Below are 12,829 nucleotides of genomic sequence, written 5' to 3'. Positions count from 1 at the left end.
TTAGATGCTAAAGACAGATATGACCAGGTTTTAACTTGTCTGTGTGCATGGCTCACGTAATGACCTCCTGGTTAATCGACACTGTCATAAGTGAAGGATTTCCTTTAACACTCCACAAAATTTTATTGTATGAGTAAATTTCACTTCATTAATACAACTAAGGTGATGTGCATGTAAGATATCCCTTAAAGGCTACGTAGTGAAGACTTGGATGCAAGGTGCTTCCTTATTCTGAGTTCATCATTATGTACTTTTCAACCTGTACAGTACATTAACCTATGGATATACTGGAAGACTGTCTCTGTACATGTGTGGCAACATAGCATCTCCTTCCTAACAAACCTCTTTGTTACTCTGATTCTTAGCTTTCTCACATTTAGTCTATCTACAATATCTCATTTTGTTTATGCATTTTCATGTTATAAGAACCAAACGGTTTTCAGACATTATTTACACAGGCTTTTGCTTCAGTGGGAGTTCTTTCATGACTTTGAAGTGGAAAAATAGAAGGATTTCCCATATTTATTGTATACATACAGCTTCCCTCTCGTGGTATGTTTCTTTTTTCTTTTTCATTATTTTGGCTGGATCAGCCTGCCCTAAGGGCAGGGCTGGTGCAGCATGTAATGCGAGGATCAAACTGTGGTCCCCTGTGCCTCCCTAAGCTTGCCTTAGAAGGCGCTTTAGACCACTGAGCTATCTCACCAACTCTCATGCAAATTTTTTTTTAATTTTTGTTTATTTATTTATTTATGGGGGGAGCTGGCTGGCATGTGGTGCTGGGGGATTGAACCGCGGTTGCTGTGCTTTGCTAAGCTTGTTCTAAGTAGGTGCTTTAGACCACTGAGTCATCTCACCAGCCCTCTCATGAAAATTTTTGATGAACTTGAATACACTGAGAAAAATAAAACATTTCCCACATTGTTCACTTATGTTCAGATTCTCAAGTTCTATGAATTCTCTCAGGTATGTAATAATACCTGTACTGACTTTTAAAAATATTGTATAAGGGTTGGCCAGATAGCTCAGTGGGCTAAAGTGCCTACTTAGGCAAAGCACAGGGACTGGGGTTCAATCCCCGGCACCATATGCCGTGCCAGGCCTGCGCCCGGGGTGCACTTGAGATGGGAACTGAAACTGGGCTTGGCGGCACACGCCTGTGATCCCAGCACTTGGGCGGCTGAAAACAGGATCACTGAGTCCGATCTGTGTAGTGAGACCTTGTAGATCCTGTACTAAATATACAAAATAAAATATTGGATTACTGTCACTATAAGTCATTTTATATAGTTTATTTAAAAATTTTAAATATGTATGATGATTAAGAGTGACTGAAAGGTTTTCCATATTACATACATAGGGTTTCTACACTGCACGAATTCCTTTCATGTCTTTGACAACTGTGATTTGAAAGAAGCTTTCCCACAGTTTAAATACCTAAGAGTTTCACCCCAGTATGAGTCCTTGCATGATTACTTTATTTTATTTTGTGGTACTGGGGATTGAACTCAGTGGACTAAAGCTTGCCAGGCAAGTGCTTATTCTACTGAGCTATCTCCCCGGCCCATGTGGTTTTTTATATTTACTATGGATGGAGAAAACTTCCCACATTACTTACATATATAGGGCTTCTCCCCCAGTGAGTTCTTTGACATTGTTTACAATTACCTTGTGCACTAAAATCGTTCCCACATTGCTTATACACTTTGGGTTTCTTTCCAGTGAGTCCTCTCATGTATTTTACAGTGATTGCGCCTGCTGAAAGCTTTCCCACAGTGCTTACACACGTATGGTCTCTCCCCAGTGTGAATCCTTTCATGCTTTTTACAATCACTGTGTCTGTTAAAAGCTTTTCCACAGTGTTTACACACATAGGGCTTCTCCCCAGAGTGACTCCTTTCATGTTTTTTACAATTACCTTGTGCACCAAAAGCCTTTCCACACAGCTTACATATATAGGGTTTCTCCCCACTGTGAATCTTTTCATGTTTTTGACAATTACCTTGTGTACCGAAAGCTTTCCCACATTGCTTACATACATAGGGTTTCTCCCCACTGTGAGTTCGTTCATGTCTTTGGCAATCACTTTGAGTCCAGAAAGCTTTCCCACATTGCTCACAAACAAAAGACTTCTCCCCAGTGTGAGTTCTTTCATGTTTTTTACAATTACTTTGTGTACTGAAAGCTTTCCCACATTCCTTACACACATATGGCTTTTCCTCAGCATGTGACTTTTCATGTTTTTTACAATCATTGTACCTGCTAAAAGCTTTTCCACAGTGACTACACAAATAGCAGCTCTCCCTAGTATGAGTCCTTTCATGTTTTCTACAATTACCTTGTGCACTAAAAGCTTTCCCACATTGCTTACATACATAGGGTTTCTCCCCAGTGTGAGTCCTTTCATGTTTTTTACAATCACCTTGTGTATAGAAAGCTTTCCCACATTGCTGACATACATGAGGTTTCTCCCCAGTGTGAGTTCGTTCATGTTTTTGACAATCACTTTGTGTACCAAAAGCTTTCCCACACTGCTTACATACATAGGGTTTCTCCCCAGTGTGAATCCTTTCATGTTTTTGACAATAACTGAGTGTGCTAAAAGCTCTCCCACATTGCCCACATACATAAGGCTTTTCCTCAGTATGAGCTCGTTCATGCCTCTGACAATAACTGCGTGTGCTGAAAGCTTTCCCACACTGTTTACACACATATTTCGCCCCAGTGTGAATCCTTTCATGTGCTTGACAATAACTGTGTGTGCTAAAAGCTTTCCCACATTGCTTACATACATAGGGTTTCTCCCCAGTGTGAGTCCTTTCATGTTTTCTACAATCACTTATTGTACCGAAAGCTCTCCCACATTCCTTACATATATAGGGTTTCTCCCCACTGTGAGTTCGTTCATGTTTTTGACAATTACCTTGTGTACCGAAAGCTTTCCCACACTGCTTACATATATAGGGTCTTGCCCCAGTATGAATCCTTTCATGTATTTGACAATAACTGCGTGTGGTGAAAGCTCTCCCACATTGCCTACATACGTAAGGTTTTTCCTCAGTGTGAGTTCGTTCATGTCTTTGACAATCACTGTGTGTGTAGAAAGCTTTCCCACATTGCTTACATAAATGAGGTTTCTCCCCAGTATGAATCCTTTCATGTGTTTGACAATAACTGTTTGTGCTAAAAGCTTTCCCACATTGCTTACATGCATAGGGTTTCTCCCCAGTGTGAGTTCGTTCATGTCTTCGAAAATGACTCATTGTGCCGAAAGATTTCCCACACTGATTACATATGTAGAGGTTCCTCTCAAGTTGAGTTGTTTCATGGTTATAAAACAAAGCGTTATTTAAGGATTCCCAACTGTGTTCATATACATAAAATATTGTCCTACTATGAACACTTTCATGGTCCTGAATACCAGGGTAAGAATTTAAATCTTTTCCACATTGTATGGTATCCACACTATTGGGATTTGTTTGCTGGATTTGAACACAGCCAGGTGTACTGAAAGCTCTCACATCTTGCTTATATAAAAAGAATTTCCTTTCAGCATTATTTTGTTCAGTGCAATCAGAGTAGGATTGTTCATACTGTATATACCCAAAGGGTTTTTCTTCAGGATTTGACATTGCATGTTTCAGAAAGGACTGAGAGTCAGTGGAGGTTTTCCCATATATGTTACAGTCAAACAACTTCTGTTCAAATCCATGGAGCTCATATATGAGTCCAGGGTTCTGTGTGATAGGCATGGTTGGTGATGCATGGCCAATCAGAAGCTCTCCACATGCAAAGCCTTCCCCTGGTTTTATATTAAGCAGTTTCATGTGTACATTTGTAATGGGAGTCATAAGAGCCATTTCTTTGTGTTGATACCAGAAATTATATTGACAGCATTGGTCTATGTCTGCACTTCTGTCAAAGAAAAAAAAAAGTAGTCACATTAAAGTGTCTTTATATGAATGGCTTACCAGCAGGTCTGATTTGACGCCCCCTAAGCATATTTGATCATGATAGGTGACCGCCTGGAAATAACCTTCACCAAAACAGTATTTACTTGAAACTTGGAAATGAAACGTTTGCAATAAATAGTCAGTACATATGCATCCCCATATGTGGACAATTTTTCATACACTTTTCTCCAGGACTCTAACCCTCCCCTTCCACTCAGCCTCTTCAGCCTCTCCAAAATGTCTGCCTCTCTCTTTTCAACCACCCCTCCTTTATTTTACTTAATTCATATCTTGCATTTCTCATATAAAATACAACACGTGAAACTGAACTTTCTGCAATTATCTTAACATAATAGGGTTTGCAGAACCCTGCATTCCTGTAAAATAGTATCATTTCATTCTCCTTTAAGGCTGCGTAGGATTCTATTATATATACATACCACATGATTTTCAGGGCTGGAGAACAAACTCAAGGTTCATTCTGAGCTACATATTTTATTTTATTTTTTTTTGTGGCAGTACCAGGGAATGAATACAGGACTTTGCCAGGCAAGCACTTGTACCACTGAGCTATCTCCCTGCCCTAAGCTACATTTTTATTATGAGACCGAATCTCATCAATCATAAAGCTGACCAGGCTGAGCACGAATGTGCCTCAGCTTCCCAGTATACCTGCCCAGCGATCCCATTTTTTCTTTCTACTCATCTGTCAATGTGCATGTTGGCTGTTTTCAGAGCTTCACTTGTTTTCTTTTTTTCATTTATGTTTTTGGTACAGGGTGTGAATACACAGCTTGGACTCATAGTAATCGTCCTGTTTTCAGCCTCCCCAGAGCTGGGATTACAGGTGTGCACCACCATGCCTAGATTCTGTCGCTGGCTCAGTGTGCCTGGGGGCAGGGCCAGCATAGCTTGTGGGACCAGGGATTGAACCCTGGTCCCTGTGCCTGCCAAAGCAGGCACTTAGTCCACTGAGCTACCCTGCTGGCCCTCAGAGCTTCACTTTTATAAGTTTTACTGCTACGGGTATTAGTGTAGTATTATTAACTTTGGGGGAATATACCCAGGAGAAGTACACCTGGATAAAACAGAATTTTTGTTTTTACTTTTTTGAGGAGCCTCTCTATATATTTCTACAGGTATTATACTAAAACGACATTCCCAGGGACTGGGGATTTGGCTTAGCGGTAGAATGTTTGCTGAGCAAGCTGGAAGCCATGGGTTCCATCCTCAGCACAAAATACAAAAAATAAACCTCCCCTAAAATGACATTCCTGCCAACATTATGTATGGGAAGGAGCCTTCTAATACTCTATGTATTTTGAAACATACAGACTAAATGCTTTTGAGGATTGCTTGAAAACAGCTATTATTAAAACAAGGGTATTTATGTGGAAAATACTGAAAGTATATATCACATTTAAATACATATAACACTATTTATATAATTTCATAAGAAAGCCTTTTGAAAATACATGTATATGTAATTAGATATCCTGCTCTTGGCTCTCAACTGAATACAAGCTTTTTATATATACCTTTTATTAATGCCTACATATAATTTCATGTAATACTTCTGTAACCTGCAGCATGGAAAATAATTTATACATTAGATAGTATCATTTGTGGCATAATGTCAATACTCACTACATTTCAGATATTAAGAACTTTCAAATACCTAATTCTCAGACTCTACATACTAAGCATGTATACATCTTTGGAGAAATTTTGTGAATTTAAATAAAAATGAGCATGGTCTCCTTTTGTTTCTTTGTATTTTTTTATTTATTTTTTTTAAATTTTTTTTTTTTTTTTTTTTTTTTGCAGAACCGGGGATTGAACTCAGATCCTTGTGTTTGCCAGTCAAGCGCTTATCCTACTGAGCCATCTCCCCGGCCCCTGTGTTTTTTTATTTTTGAGACAAGGTCTTCCTATGTGATTCAGGCCAGCCTCAAACTCACAATGTAGCCCCAGCTAGCCATGACCTACTGGAAATCTTCCCATTTTAGTTGGCCAGATGCTGGGATTAGAGGCATGTGCCACCATGCCTGGTTGCCTGTATTATTTTTGAACATGGCCACATTTGTGTACTTTGTTTGATGTTAGTGTTTTAATGTCTGAGGAACATTCTTTTGAGTGCAAATTACCTTAGAGTATTCCCGTGATTTGTGTACTCATCCTCAATTTGCTGGTCATCCCAGCTTCTCCCTAAAGTATAGAAAAAGAAATGTAATGATGAACTACTACATCATATAGAAATTATTTGCTTCCAGTTAGATTGATGGTATAATGTCACTATGCCCAGAGGATTCATGAAAATATTTCCACATTCCTTTTTTTTTTTTGGCGGTACCAGGGATTGACCTCAGGACCTTGTGCTTGCCAGGCAAGCACTTACTCCATTGAGTTATCTCCCCAGCCCCAATATTTCTATATTCCACTAAAGAAAACTACATTGATGAGCAATAACCAGTGCTCTCTGACTGCACAAATGGGAAATGGTGGGCTGGTTAGATGGCTCAGTGGTCTAAAGCACCTACTTAGAACAAGCTTAGCAAAGCACAGGGACCGCAGTTCAATCCCCCAGCACCACATGCCAGCCAGCCCCACCCCCTGGTGGGCTGAGCTGGCCACAAGCACACACGCGCACGCGCGCACACACACACAAATAAATAAATTAATTAATTAAATGGGAAATGGTGTCTCTTACCTACTGCAGTCACATTCATAAAGTTTTCCCACATCACTTCATTGTAGAGCTTCTTCTGAGATGAATCTAACAAAGCCCACTCCTCCACAGTGAAGTTCACGGTCACATCCTCATAGGTCACTGCCTCCTAAATCATCAGAAATATATTTCCAGGAAGAAGCATAAGATTCACAATGTGAAATATTTCAAATCCAGTAATAAAAAGCTGAAACAAGTCCGAGTTTCACTTATTTTTTATCTACATGTACTTGTCATACAGGAAATTTTTTATTTCATGTATTTTTGGGGGGGGGATGGGGGTTGGCTCAGCCTGCCTTAAAGGCAGGTCTGTTAAGGCAGGTGGAGGTGGGGTTCGAACCGCCGTATCCTGCCCCTGACTGATTTACATGAGCAGTCACTAAAACAACTGAGCTAACCCGCAGATCCCCTTTATTTTATGCTTTTGAGATAGGATCTCATTATACAGTCTAGGTTGGCCACAAATTTGTGGTAATCCTTCTGCTTCAGTGTCCTAAGAGCTGGAATAGCACACAAGCACCACCACACCCCACTTATCACACTGAAATATTAAAAAAAAATTAAATGTATGTACCCACTAAAAAATAAATAAATGAATGAATGAATGTATATATGTATGCATTCAGCATCCTAGTGATCCATCTGTCTCAGCCTTCCCAGCACCAGGATTACAAGTGTGCATTACGACACCTGATTTCAGGGCTAGCATAGTACACACTGGGTTCCGGGTCAGCACAGCATGAGGTACCTGGAATTGAACCTGGGGCCCTGCGCTCACAAGGCAGGCAAGCACTTAGACCACTGAGCTATCTCTCCATACAGAAATGTTGATGCTAGATGTGAATTGACTGCTAAAGAAACAGGAGAACTGAAATACTGGTCCTCCTGCTGGTTAAAAAGAACTGGGGTACATGAGTATCTAATGACTTGCCCTGACAGGAGACACCCAGAGACATCAATTTCTTTCTTTCTTTTTTTTTGTGGAACTGGGAATTGAACTCAGGCCCTTGTGTGCAAGCGCTTAGTCTACTGAGCTATCTCCCTAGCCCCAGTATATCTATTTTTAAATTATTATTTAGGAAATAAATTCCTTTCTTTTCTGACTGTATTTAGACAGCACTGTGAACCTTCAAACTGGTTTCATACACAAGGTCTTGAGTTCATCTTCTTGGTGGAGCTTCAGTGGCTTTATTATGTACAGAACACTGTCTTTTATAAAGCACTGTAATGGGGCCGGGGAGATGGCTCAATAGGATAAGCACTTGACTGGCAAATGCAAGGATCTGACTTCAATTCCCGGTTCCACCAAAAATAAATGAATAAATAAATAAATAAATAAATAAAATAAAGCACTGTAATGTTTGGGGATTGTACTGGACAGTACAGTACTGTAGTTTTATGTTCTAAGTTATAGTACTGTATGTAAGAGTTTTACAAATAAAAGCAGTCGAGTTCAAGTTTCCTCTGACCTTAATAGTATGATGTACATATTTTAAACAGTTCCTCACTTAGTGACCAGTTTATTTAATGAACTATTCATAGGATCAGAACCTGGTTGGTCAATGACCAGAATATGTATAGCTAAAAGCTCAGATAAAATGAAACTAACAAGCAAGATCAGTTGATAAACAATGAAAAAATGATAGGAGGGGTCCGGGGAGATGGCCCAATGGAATAAGTGCTTCCCTGGCAAGTGCAAGGGCCTAAATTCAATCCCCAGTTCTGCCAAAAGAAAAAAAAAAAATTACAGGAGGATGGGGGAGACAGCATGGTGGTCTAAGAGCCTGCCGGGAAGCACAAGAACCCTGGTTGGCTTGATGCCCTGTACAGCATCAGCATGCTCAGCCCTGCTCCATGCTGGCCACTGAATCCAGGCAAGGTGGCACACACTGTAATTCCAACACTGGGGAGGCTGTGACAGGAGGAGCACAAGTCTGAGCTGGATAGCAAGACCATGTATCAAATACATAAATGAAAGATTGATTGATTGTACTTTAGGAAAGGGTCTAAAGAGTGTTCAGGGTCTCACTACTAGATGTGATTCGTAGTGATCCGCCTGTTGTTTACAGCCTCCCAAGAGCTAGATTACAGGCCCTGGGGGCGTGGTAGGCACAACAGGCCTGAGTATGGAACCCCCACCCCTTTCACCTGCTTGCAGGTGCTTTAATCCGCTGAGCTATTTGGCTGGCCCCCAATAAAGATTTTTTAAAATGATACGAAAAAAGAAAGATTTCACCAACACAGTGAGAATGGAATGATAGTAATTAATCAACACATCCCAGCAACATTTCTTAGGGTTTTGTTATTGCTGTTGCTTTAATGTATTTGGTATAGGGTCTCACTAAGCAGTTTAGACTCACAGTGATCCTCCTGTTTACAGACTCCCCAGTGCTGAGATTATAGGCGTGCCCCACCATGCAGGGAGTAGGTCACTGGCTAAGCACACCGGGGTGGGGCATACAATACGGGGGATCGAACCCAGTCCCTACGCTTGCTGAGCAAGCATTCAGTCCACTGAATTATCTTGACGGCCGTTCAATTTTTTTTGCTACAAGCTTTTATTTTGGTACCAGGAATCACACTCAGGACCTCATGCTTGCCAGGCAGGCCCTGTGCCACTGAGCTGTATCACTGACCCAGATTTTTTGTTTTTAATTTTAAGGACTAAATACAATATAAATGATACAAAACTTTCAAAACAAGATAGGAAATTCACAATGATTTTATTGCGTATCGCTATCTTCAAAGTTGTTGCTCAGATTACCAGATACAGACACAGAACATTAACTGTTTACAAATGTTTAAACAATAGAAACATTAACTGTTCCACTCCATGCATTAATAGACATTAGTAGTACAATTATTTTAGCTATCTTGTGTGTGTACATATATATCCTTCATTCTTTATCCCTTCACCCATCAGTGATATATGTGCAACCATGTTTATAGCAGGACAATCTGTCATAGCTAAATCTTGCAAACTCAAATGTCCATCAACCAAGGAATAGACAAAAAAAGATAAATTATTTTTACTTAGCTATAAAGAAAGATAGAGGCCAGGGAGATGGCTCAGTAGAATAAGCGCTTGTCTGGCAAGCACAAGGGCCTGAGTTCAAATCCTGGTTCTACCAAAAAAAAGGAAATAAGATCCAAAAGGTAAGGCAGATACAGTGAAAGGGAAAGAAAACTGCTCAAATGGAAATATTTCTCAATATTAATACCTTCAGCTCATGAATTAAAACAGATTGGTGGATTGCATCAAAAAAGAATCCAGCAGTCATTTGCATTCAAAAAACCCATTTAATGCAAAACAACATGCATTGATTAATTTTTTTTTTAAATGTATTTAGTACAGGGTCTACAGGGTTTCACTATGTAGATTGAACTCGTAGTGATCCTCCTGTTTTCAGCCTCCAAAGTGCTGGGAACACAAGTGTGCGCCACCATGCCTAGTCTCAATTGTGGTCTCAGCAGTGCCCCAGGGCTGAAGCCTGCCTGGCTTGTGGTGCCTCAGATCAAATCCCAGCCACTGCTCCCTGCCTAGGCAGACGTTTTAGTCAGCTGAGCTATCCAGCCAGCCCTGGTTGACCAAAAATTAAGGAACATAAAACAGCACTGTGGAGGACCACTTGGGCGACTCTCCTTAAAGGAGCAGTTGTCTCCATTTTGGGTGTGCCTGACCCTATTTCCACGTACACAGGTACACAGCTGGCTAGGACTTTTCCTTATCCGTTCAACTGGCCTTAAGCAATGCATGTTAGTCTAGCCAAGGTGCTGGTGGTACTCTCTGAAGACAGCACTTGTGTTTCCCTGATAGCCCACACCTGCTGCTCTTTCATATTTGGGTCAAGACAGGACAAAGAGCCAGTGCTCTACACAGTTGGCTGGGATCAAGCCTTGAGACAGAGGTTATGACTTGCTGAGGCTTGAAAAATTACTCATCAGAGCTGAAGCACTGGACCCCAAAACACTAGATACTATCTCAATGGTATAAAGCAAATTACTTTTCTGCATACCCTTCTCTCTGCATATGGCAGAAGTCAATGCAGGCCAGCTACAGAGCCCAGCTCACAGCTCTCACCTACCTCTCACAATTCTCAGTCATTCACCCTCAAGCCACTCCTCCTCCACCACTGAATAAAACCCAGGTGCAGCCCTGGGCCGGCCTCTTTGTTCTGGAAAGCCATCTCTGTGGCTGGGCTTAGGGCTCCTTGGCTCCCCATAACCATAAATGTTTTAGTGTCTTTATTTTCACCATGGGTTGCACTGGAAGTGGTAGACTGGAGTTAACTAGGTGTGATTCCAATAACTTATTTTTGAGATTATAAATATAGACTTCTTCACTTCTATTATGGACTACTGTACTATACTGGAATATTTTGCTGAATTCATGTACCTACAATATTTAAATGACAATGAAATATCCTTCTCTGACAAAACTAAACAAAAAAAGAGAATACAAATAAACGACCATTTTGTATCTGTATATTCAAAATAGTTAGGATAGGGGCTGGAGAGATGGCTCAGTGGTCTAAAGCACCTACTTGAAACAAGCTTGGCAAAGCACAGGGACCTCGGTTCGATCCCCCAGCACCACATGCCAGCCAGCCCTGCCCCCTGGTGGGCAGAGCTGACCACACACACACAATAAATAAATGTAATAAATAAAAAAAAAATAGTTAGGATAGATATACAGCTACATTCTTGTAATTCAATGAATAAGATTTGTTCTAATAGTGTTTGCGGACGGGATGTCATGTCTGCATCTTGTACAATGAATAACCACTGAGACAACAATGTGCAATGTATTTATTACTGAAACTGTCCTACTGATCAGTTTTGAAACTGTCTCATTGTGATTTGTTTCTCAATAAATTTATTTAAAAAAAATATATATATATATATAGACTTCTTGGACCCAGGTGAGAACCAGGAAGGGATTCCTACAAGTATTTCATGCACAACATCAACCACAATAAGCAGGGTAACAATTTTAAATCTCAGACAACATGAACTTGAAGCAACAACTGATTAGAAGATACAAACGTCACTACATAGTAATAAAGGAAGCAATACAAAAAAAAAATAACATGGAGCACTTATCTTCATGAAACATAATGCTCAACAGAAAAGATCAAACACAAAACAAAAAAATGAATAATAAAAAAATTTTTTTTAAAAAAAGGGCCAGCCAAATAGCTCAGCAGCTTAAAGCGCCTGCAAGCAGGCGCACAGGCCAGGCTTCCATCCCTGGGCCTGCCGGGCCTGCTATGCCTGCCATGCCAGTCCTGCCCCAGGGGTGCACTGAGATGGCAACTGAGACTGGGCGTGGTGGTGCACACCTGTAATCTCAGCTCTTGGGAGGCTGTAAACAAGTGGATCACTTGTGTGAGTCCAATCTAGTAGCGAGACCCTGAACACCCTGTAGACCCTTCCCTAAAATACAAAAAAAAAAAAAAAAAAAAAAAAAAAAAAAAAAAATCAGAAAAAATAAAACAAATACACAATAATAAATATCAGAGATGAAATACACCCAAGCATACACGGACTTCACAGATATTTGCAATGTGTTCTACCCCAGAAAGCAGACCAGACAGACATTGTTTTCTGTAGCACAATGCTTTTGCAAAATAGATCATACATTAGCCCATAAACATGCTCATATCAATAAAAGAATCAAAATCACCCCATGTGCACTAGCAGACTACTGTGAAATGAAAGTAGAAATCAATGCCAGAAGAATCACAGACAAGGTAGGAGACTGGAAAATTTTTTTCTTTTCATTTTTTTGGCAGAATCTGGGACTCAACTCAGGCCTTTGAACTTGCCAGAGAAGCACTTATTCTACTGAGCCATCTCCCCAGCCCCAGAACCTGGAAAATTAATCACAGACACCTAAACCACCACCAACAGGTAATAGGAGAAATCAACGTGGACATGAAAGCACTCCTGGAAGTCAATGGCCACGCCTGCACAAGACAAAGCCAGCTCCAGGCCACCATGAAACTGTCCTGAGTGCTCACATTAGAAAAACAAAGCAGGGGCTGGAGAGATGGCTCGGTGGTCTAAAGCACCTACTTGGAACAAGCTTGGCAAAGCACAGGGACCGCGGTTCAATCCCCCAGCACCACATGCCAGCCAGCTGCGC

At 40.7% G+C, this 12,829-nt stretch overlaps 1 protein-coding gene across 2 annotated transcripts in view; it reads right to left on the bottom strand.

Annotated features, from left to right (window-relative positions):
• Nucleotides 1-807: 807 nt before the first annotated feature.
• LOC101589038 (zinc finger protein 14) overlaps nucleotides 808-12,829 on the bottom strand; it is a 17,089-nt gene continuing 5,067 nt past the window's right edge. The window contains exons 2-5 of one of the 2 annotated variants that reach the window (XM_023720158.1): nucleotides 6,664-6,790; nucleotides 6,101-6,161; nucleotides 2,401-3,915; nucleotides 808-2,148 (exon numbers count right to left, since the gene is read on the bottom strand). In XM_023720158.1, the coding sequence (XP_023575926.1) occupies nucleotides 1,698-2,148; nucleotides 2,401-3,915; nucleotides 6,101-6,161; nucleotides 6,664-6,790 (2,154 nt within the window). In that variant the 3' untranslated portion in view covers nucleotides 808-1,697. The remainder of the gene's footprint in view (nucleotides 2,149-2,400; nucleotides 3,916-6,100; nucleotides 6,162-6,663; nucleotides 6,791-12,829) is intronic. The other variant, XM_023720159.1, reaches the window with a different exon arrangement.

This window comes from Octodon degus, unplaced genomic scaffold (assembly GCF_000260255.1).
Source record: "Octodon degus isolate 3935 unplaced genomic scaffold, OctDeg1.0 scaffold00073, whole genome shotgun sequence".
Lineage (NCBI taxonomy): Eukaryota > Metazoa > Chordata > Mammalia > Rodentia > Octodontidae > Octodon > Octodon degus.
This window is presented reverse-complemented; position numbering and strand designations above follow the sequence as displayed.